Here is a 9,641-nt window from a genome sequence, read left to right on the forward strand (position 1 = left end):
ATGAACGGCCACCATTATGACAACAGCTGTTCAGAGTAAAAGTTAACCAAAATGTAAAATAATTAACATAAAAATATGTGGATTGACACTGCAACAATATTTCATGTTCTTGTTGGAACTTGAATAATCAGTTCATACTACTATCAAATCTATATTTAGATAAAACATTTGTGTGAAAAATTAAACCTGTACATGCACTTTACTGTGCACTTTACTGTGTGACCACAAAATATTCAGAATGCTCTGTTCAATTATTAAAGGCCCAGTGCAGTCAACATTTTGATTTTCCTGTGTTTTATGTATATTTCCACACTATGAGGTTGGAATAATACTGAAATTGTGAAAATTGTGATGATGCTCTTTTAGCTGTTTGAAAAGTCCGCCTGAAATTTCAGCCTGTTTCGGTGGGATGGAATTTTGGCCTGCCTGGTGACATCATTAGTTAATAGACAAATAAGAAAGAGTTCCAAACCTCTCTGCCAATAACATATAGTTTTCAGTTTTCCACTCCCAGATAGACCTAGCAAAATTCTTGCTTGAGAAATTGCTCTTTGCTAAGAAGCTATTTATATTTATTTTTCACCATCTTAATTTAAAACAATCACAGTAAGGTACTTAATTGTTACCCAGAAATGATTTGATATTGAGATAAAAAGGTCTGCATTTGACCTTTAATGAACAAGAGGCCTTTGACTGTCAGCTAAGAGCACAGTATGAATGATGCTGGTGCCAGGTTGACACACATTTCAATTCTGAAATGTGAATTACCTCAATATAAAGGAATGATTATCAAGTTCTATGACACGTGTCAGAGTGAAGGCAGTCCATGTAGACATCCTGTTGTTGTTGAAATGACATAACATAAAACGGTACTACAGTATTGCAAGCCCTAAAAATCACTAAGCTTTTCCTGGGCCTTTTTCAGACGGTCCAGGCGTTGATGCAGGTCGGCTCTCCTGCGGCCTGCCGTAGAGTCTTCGCTCAGCAGTTTGACAACATCAGCTCCGTCTCTCAGATCCATAATCTGGATACGCAGCATCTTGGCTGATTCCTTAAGCATGAATTGCAGGATCAGCATGGGCACGTAATCTGCCAGGCGCTGGTAGACAATCTAGGAGTGGGGTGAAGGACAGTAATACATTACAGTAAGGTGGACAATGATTATGCACAGACAATGACTCTGTATGGTAAAACATACAATTGAAAAGCTACAGTATGTGATTACTCATATGAATGTCTTCTAGAAAAAAGACACCACTTGAATTCTGTTTTAGTAGCCCTTCCTTTCCCTTTCTTTTTCTCTGAGTTGCTCTTGTATTTCCGGTACAGACTCTAACATGCAAAGCCTGGCCCCTTGGGTTCGGGGTGGTGCAGTGCTTCCTGAACTTTATCAGTGTATGCCCTCCTTGACTAAAGGTAGACTCTCCACGCCCACCTATTATGAAAAACATACTGCTGTCAAACATACCTCATAATAGACCCCAAGTTTATCTGGGGTCAGCTTCCTGGTATCAAATGCAGCACAGTTGAATACAGCAGTGATGTCATTCTCCTCAGTTTCCTCTGGATCATAAAAATGCTCTTCCTCAAAGGCTTCTTTGAACTGATCTTTATGATCCTTCAAGCCCTTGACGAAAATACTATCCTGAGTGTACACCAATCGCTCCATATTGATGTATTCTTTGATTCTCTTCTCAACTTTGGCTTCCTGCTTCGACTGGATTTCGTCTATCTTAGTCTGAGGAATTTCGTTGTGTGACTGATAGTTAATTACATGAATGACTCAAACAACATTATATAATTGATCATCCATTTTAACTTCACAACCATAATCTATGATGTAAAATATATCACTTCACTTTAACTCACCACAGCCAGGCATCTGAGTTGAGGATAGCTTTTGAAACAAGCTTCACACACATCTCTAAACTCTGCTTGCACCATACCTTGAGAGGAAAAAAAAAAGTCAATATAAAGATTTGAAGGCCTGTTTACTGGTTGATATTCAACATTAGGTCTATACTGTACACACTAAAAAAGTAGGGTTCCTCAAGGGTTCTTTGGGAAGGGTGATGGTTCTATGTGGAATCATAATGAGTCAAAGAACCCTTTGAGCTATTCAATGGTTCTTTATAGTTCACAAAATTGTTATTTTCTCTTTTAGTGATCATTAAAATGTAGGGGAGGTGGCTCATTAGAATATTTTGGGGCATGGTTTGCTCAAAACACTTTTTGAGCAACTGTGAGTGAGAGTGTCATTCCAGTTTATCTCATGTGTTGTCATATGCCATTGAATATTTTATATGACTATGGTCATTGACAGTGTCTTTTGAAAGACTCATGTATGGCCTTGTGCCAATTGAGAACGGTTGACCAAATCAGTAAGTGGTTCTCAATTCTCTCCTCAGGGACCCCCAGCTGTTCCCGAGGTAGCTCACTTGATTCAACTTTTCAATGATCACAATAAAAACACATGTGGAATTTTAACAATATGATATGGATGACCAGAATAAAAAAATAACAGTGGTTCTCCAAAAGGATCTTCAAAGAACCTTTCAGATTGAGAAAGGTTCTATAAAAATAATTTAAAAAAGGGTTCTATATAGCCCCAAAAAGGGATGTAACCAAGGGTTGTAACGATCAACTGTATGCAAGAATTTCCTCTGTGTTGATCTTACCATCCCCCATTGTCTCACCTCTGAGAAGCAGAGGTTACATGCTGTAGGACTGATACCGGAATGGAGGTTAACTTTACTGTAATACCATTGGTCAACAAGAGTTTTTAAATCCAAATTAACTACACTTTAGAATTCCATCCTCAATTCTCTATTGTTGTAACTCAACTATAGTGTTCTTGCTTATTGCTATTTATCTTATGGAGTCAGATAATTCATTTAATGGGCTAATTGCATAGTCTTATTATGAGTCGCATGTGAGGTATATATATATTGTACTGTTTATACACATATAAAATATTACTGTCCACTACTGACTCAGCTTTATACTTTTACTGTACCAAGAGGAGTGGGCCGAATTCCGACAAACATAGAGTGTGCCTTTTGTGATCATGTCATATCACAGATTGTCAGTTTAAATAATACCTCGAATGGCTTTCAGGACATCCAAGGCCGGCTCTTGAAGTCCAAGGATGTGCTTTTGAACTGCGTGTTCATATACACAATAGTCACTGAAAGTTATCAGTTCTCTCCCACGATGTTCTTTATCGTAGTTCTTTATCATGGTCGCCACTTCGTTGAGGACTGAAATGATACCCAGAAACAAGACAGAACAAACAACTCTGTGAGTGGAATACCATTTTGTTAGGGTATAAAGTCACAAGCAGGCTTACATCCTGTAAACTGCAAAGCATTAACTATGATCATGACAACATGGGACATGGGTCTCTATTTGCATGACATGAAATCTAATGAATACAGGACTTACATAATCCTTTGGTGTTACTGAGATAACTATCCTACTTTTGGAATACAGGACGGAGGAAAGTATGCAGATTCTTCTCACTTGAGTTCCCAACTCTGCACAGTTCATGAATCTTGTCAATGAAATCCATTAGTCGCTAGAAATGTAGACAGAACCACGTTGTCATGTATCTAATAAGAATTTAAAGGGTACAGATCTTTCTAATTCTGTTTTCCAAAAAAGTATTTCATTCTACATTTTCTCATCTACGTTTCCTGGATCGAGAAACACTCGCTAGTTTCTCTATCTATACATCCGGTACCAGAACCAAAATCAAGTAGCTGATTTGGTTCTGGGTGCTGAGATTAGTGACAACATGAACCTAATTTAAACAGTGTAATATAGATTTGAACAATTCTATGAAAAGAGTATTGTGACCTTTATTTCTTCAGGTTTCTATGTACTCACCTCCGTCAGGTAGGGCCCCATCTTTTTACGTTCCAGTGGGGGACCAGTGCTATACTTCTTCAGTTCTGTTTTAACAGTCTCAAGATGCTCTCTGATTTGATCTGTCAAGTATGGCAGTGATGTCTGTTGGGAAACAATTCAATTAAGTGAAGTAGCATTCTTAGCATTGAATGTAATAGTCAATGGCAAGTTTAAAGTCAACTTACTTTGATATGATCTACTAGGTCTTGTGTGAGCTTGGTAGCAAGGCATTGTGTTGTAACTTTGTTTTGCTCAAGAAGTGGACTGTAATTGAGATGCACAGAAATGTTTTGGTTGACTTGTGTACAAACGAGCCATAAACCAATGTGAGAATATGTTAGTTTCCACCTGCCCTTAGCACTAGTACCGACATGGACATTTTGAGGCATTTTGTGAGTCCTAATAATAGCCATTGTGAAAGTTATTTCCAAAAACACTTGGCGACCCATTTTAGAACCCCTGTAGGTCTAAGCCCATAGATCGCAATATCTACTCAACTAACATATGGAATTGTTTTAAAATGGTCATAAAATGTACAAAACAATAGATATATAAAACATATTTTATGAAACATTGAATTTGCCTTTACTGTTATTATCCATAGAAATGCATTGAATAACACGTGTAAATGGCGAAACAGTCAGTCCAAAAATAAATCATAAGGAAAAAGGTTTTGAAGTGTGTGTCTTATATCTGAGAGATATAAGAAAAGTCAGCAAAAATGTTTTTTTTGGCCAATGTTTGGTCAAGTTATTCAGGCCACTTTTTACCCCTTTTTGCACTTTGTGCCATTTGTACAGCCCAGTACTGGGTTACATTCAGACGACATTCAGACACTTTGTGTTTGTGAGAGTCTGCCCTTTCGATATTGGTGACATATTAGTTTGTAGCTCCAACAGTTCGGTAAGAACAGTAGGTTTTTTGAGAAGATCTCTGAAATTAGGACATCTGCAACAGAGGACTGCCATAAAGCTTGTGGATGTCTTAGAGCCAAACAACGTACACTGTCATATTCGAGAGAGTCTATTCTTTCGATGGTGGTGACTTATTAGTTTGTATCTCAAACGGTTGGGTTGTACAGACGATTTCGTGGTGATGTTCTTGTCCGGATCCTTATGTGTAGAAAAAGACTGCTTTCACAAGCCCCATGTTATGCAATAGGTGCAAACTTTGTATCGGCGAAAAGAGGAGATTGAGCTGCAGCCACTACAATAAATGGTAAGTATCTAGCCTAAACACACAGGGAGCTATTCAATATTTAAAAAACCTGCTCTAGTTGCATCTACCATATTTTGGATTTGGTAAGAAGAACCAGGCTTATCACTTTTGTTTGACCGTGGAATTTAAAGATAACTATTTGTAAATGTTCAATTCTCAAATGTAATGATAGTTGATAAAGGTCAGTTAGCGGATCTCACACTGAGATGGGAAATGTCTGGTAATTCTGCAATTATAGAAGACCGTTGAGACCAGCTCGTATGACTGACAAACACTAACAATTAAACTACCCAGACAATCAGTGACTTTTATGGCTGACTGATATGTTAAGGGCAGTGAAAGCAGCTGGTGCTGTGACATTTTGGGATCAACATTGACCCCCTGGTGTGAAGTGCTACCAAAATTACCTAAAGTAGTGGTGGTTTTTGAAGAATTCCATTTCCAGTCGAGTGGCGTCCGCCAAAGAGATCTTCTGGTTGATATCACTCTGGCCACGGCATTTTACGATGATGTAGCCTTTGTTCAGGTGAACGACTTGGCCATTAACAATTTTTAAGATGTCTGGCTCTGCTCCTTTGTCAACCAAGTCTGGCTTGGTCAGAATTGCTTGTAAACACAGAACATACAGTGGGGGAAAAAAGTATTTAGTCAGCCACCAATTGTGCAAGTTCTAACACTTAAAAAGATGAGAGAGGCCTGTAATTTTCATCATTGGTACACGTCAACTATGACAGACAAAATGAGAAAAAAAATCCAGAAAATCACATTGTAGGATTTCTAATGAATTTATTTGCAAGTTATGGTGGAAAATAAGTATTTGGTCAATAACAAAAGTTTCTCAATACTTTGTTATATAACCTTTGTTGGCAATGACACAGGTCAAACGTTTTCTGTAAGTCTTCACAAGGTCTTCACACACTGTTGCTGGTATTTTGGCCCATTCCTCCATGCAGATCTCCTCTAGAGCAGTGATGATTTGGGGCTGTCGCTGGGCAACACAGACTTTCAACTCCCTCCAAAGATTTTCTATGGGGTTGAGATCTGGAGACTGGCTAGGCCACTCCAGGTCCTTGAAATGATTCTTACGAAGCCACTCCTTCGTTGCCCGGGCGGTGTGTTTGGGATCATTGTCATGCTGAAAGACCCAGCCACATTTCATCTTCAATGCCCTTGCTGATGGAAGGAGATTTTCACTCAAAGTCTCACAATTCATGGCCCCATTCATTCTTTCCTTTACACGGATCAGTCGTTCTGGTCCCTTTGCAGAAAAACAGCCCCAAAGCATGATGTTTCCACCCCCATGCTTCACAGTAGGTATGGTGTTCTTTGGATGCAACTCAGCATTCTTTGTCCTCCAAACACGACGAGTTGAGTTTTTACCAAAAAGTTATATTTTGGTTTCATCTGACCATATGACATTCTCCCAATCCTCTTCTGGATCATCCAAATACACTCTAGCAAACTTCAGACGAGCCTGGACATGTACTGGCTTAAGCAGGGGGACACGTCTGACACTGCAGGATTTGAGTCCCTGGCGGCGTAGTGTGTTACTGATGGTAGGCTTTGTTACTTTGGTCCCAGCTCTCTGCAGGTCATTCACTAGGTCCCCCCGTGTGGTTCTGGGATTTTTGCTCACCGTTCTTGTGATCATTTTGACACCACGGGGTGAGATCTTGCGTGGAGCCCCAGATCGAGGGAGATTATCAGTGGTCTTGTATGTCTTCCATTTCCTAATAATTGCTCCCACAGTTGATTTCTTCAAACCAAGCTGCTTACCTATTGCAGATTCAGTCTTCCCAGCCTGGTGCAGGTCTACAATTTTGTTTCTGGTGTCCTTTGACAGCTCTTTGGTCTTGGCCATAGTGGAGTTTGGAGTGTGACTGTTTGAGGTTGTGGACAGGTGTCTTTTATACTGATAACAAGTTCAAACAGGTGCCATTAATACAGGTAACGAGTGGAGGACAGAGGAGCCTCTTAAAGAAGAAGTTACAGTTCTGTGAGAGCCAGAAATCATGCTTGTTTGTAGGTGACCAAATACTTATTTTCCGCCATAATTTGCAAATAAATTCATTAAAAATCCTACAATGTGATTTTCTGGAATTTTTTTCTCAATTTGTCTGTCAATTGACGTGTACCTATGATGAAAATTACAGGCCTCTCTCATCTTTTTAAGTGGGAGAACTTGCACAATTGGTGGCTGACTAAATACTTTTTTCCTCCACTGTATATCCACATATTAAAAAGTCATTTTCATGAAGGAAAAGGGTGAGGAGTTCAAATAAACAGTTGTGATATGGTGTGAATTTACCCAGAGTCCTTGCACCTTCAGGATCCACTGATTGTGCCATTCTCAATGCTTCAGTTGTTGCTATGTCAACATTGCATGGCACTACAACCAGGTTAATGGTCTCTTGTTTCTTAATAAACTTCAAAATAAGACGTCTGATCTAAATGGACATGAAAGGCAAAAATTGGTAAGAGTATTATCTGTTGAAACAGACTGCTAACATCTGTCAGCGATGCTTAGTGAATCTGAGATAAGGAGAAATTACCATTCAGTTACTATAGGGCAAGACATGACCCAAAACACACTGGAAATGCAACCAAAGAGTTGAGTCACAGGCTTTATGCATTGATGGACCAAAAACTAACCTTTAGACAACTTTAATATATATAATTTTAATTTGTCCAAATACTTATGACTTCTTCAAATGAGGGGTGGGTAGATACACAAAGTGCTTTAATTTCTAAACGGTAAAACACATGAAAATACCCTGAAATAAAGATGACATTCTGTACTTTTGCCTCATATTCGTCAACAAATCCACATTGCTGGAGTATAAAGCCAATATCCAAATAAATGTGGAGAGCACTGTATATGATTAAGTGAAGTTAACAAGGTTCAAAATGCACATTGATAATAGTTATATTGTCTACATAGAGTATGAAAAATGTATGCACTCACTAACTGTAAGTCGCTCTGGATAAGAGCGTCTGCTAAATGACTAAAATGTATCTACTTCCTCCTAACACACATTCATTTTGTGACACTAACCTGATCACCAATATCCTCTGGTTGGCCTTGGACAGATACTCTGGTAATCCCAGGTAGATCAATAAGTGTGAGGTCACATACATCAGGAGACGTGATCTCCAGCGTGATCAGGTCATCACAGATCCCAACACCATCTCCGGCTAGAGTATTCTGAGCTTTAAAACAGGTAATTAGGCAACGTTATTCACCCCTGTGAATTTGACATCTATTGAAAACTATAAACCAACGTAAAATGACACTGTCAGCATGTATCTACTGTATATTGTGGGGAATATACAGTGAAATGTTATGCTTTACATTCAGTTGAAACTTGCATACCTGTTCTGACATGAATCTCAACCAATGAGGGGTTCTCAAAAGTCTCCACTACCCCTTGATAACTGATCTTTGCCTTCCATTTTCCTCCAAAACTCTTCCTTAGTTTCAATTCCAATGGACACCTGGTGACAATACCTAAGATAACATATATTTATTTTAAATAAAAATTGCACCCAATTGGTATTTGTTATGCAATATAAGAAACGCAGCCTATAAATTGTAAAGAGAACATTTACTGATCTACCTGATAAAATGATGCAGTAGCAGATGCATGACAACATGTTTCGACTCATGCAGCGCTGACTTGAGGAAGACCCAGTTGGGTAGAAACATGTTTCTTCATGCATCTGCTACTCTCTACTCAAAGATAGTTTTCAACTGATTCATCTCACCACTTCCTCTGGGTAGTGCCACCCCAGATAATGCCTCAAGCACTGAGCTCTTCCCTGAGCTCTGGTCTCCTACCACAGCAATGGCTGGCAATGCCAGGTCCTTCTCGATTCCGATCGATCTCAGAAAGTCAATGAGTTCGATGAATGGTCGCACTTGTCTATCCAAATGGCTGTAGAATACCCCACTTTGCATACCAGTTCTATATCTGCAGACAAATAAATATACCAAGCAAATGTAGGAAAACCAATCAGTTATGAATTAAGCTGCAAATGAAGTCTTTAATTAGAAAATTGGAAACATACCTGGATCAATTGTTTGGATTTCAACTTACCTTTCCTCATCCTCAGAACCTGCATCTGGTCTGTCCATTTCTTGATGAAACACACATGCACCAAGCATACATCTAAGGTTAGATGTAATTTGTTATTGGGTTATAACTTACATTTCCATAACAAAAAAATGGACTTACTCAGTATTGCTCAGCTGTGTTTGTCAGAGTAGAAAGAGCACACAGCAGAGACCTGTCAATATAGCTTTGTACTGCAACAATGTGCAAAAATGTTACAACCCTAGAATGGGCACAGTCTGTAGCATCATAACAATGTCCAAAGTACTGTAAGGGAGTGGCTTTATATGAGCATCTTATGATTATAAGGCCTTAAGAAATGTGCTGATTTCAAATAAATATAAACTGGGTGCTCCAGTATATAACAAAGGATAAGGGTCAATCTATGCACTCATCTAAATC

General features: G+C 38.8%; 1 protein-coding gene across 1 annotated transcript; it reads right to left on the bottom strand.

The window, feature by feature from the left end:
• Nucleotides 1–587: 587 nt before the first annotated feature.
• On the bottom strand, nucleotides 588–9,388 carry mxh (myxovirus (influenza virus) resistance H). Its single transcript, XM_041878948.1, is given in 14 exon segments — nucleotides 588–1,111; nucleotides 1,469–1,738; nucleotides 1,870–1,946; nucleotides 3,102–3,260; nucleotides 3,445–3,577; nucleotides 3,889–4,011; nucleotides 4,095–4,173; nucleotides 5,535–5,733; nucleotides 7,436–7,574; nucleotides 8,183–8,337; nucleotides 8,501–8,635; nucleotides 8,893–9,098; nucleotides 9,225–9,264; nucleotides 9,363–9,388. Coding segments are annotated over 13 exon segments (1,935 nt in total). The 5' UTR covers nucleotides 9,263–9,264; nucleotides 9,363–9,388; the 3' UTR covers nucleotides 588–889.
• Between the last annotated feature and the right edge of the window lie 253 nt (nucleotides 9,389–9,641).

This window comes from Coregonus clupeaformis, chromosome 6 (genome assembly GCF_020615455.1).
Source record: "Coregonus clupeaformis isolate EN_2021a chromosome 6, ASM2061545v1, whole genome shotgun sequence".
NCBI lineage: Eukaryota > Metazoa > Chordata > Actinopteri > Salmoniformes > Salmonidae > Coregonus > Coregonus clupeaformis.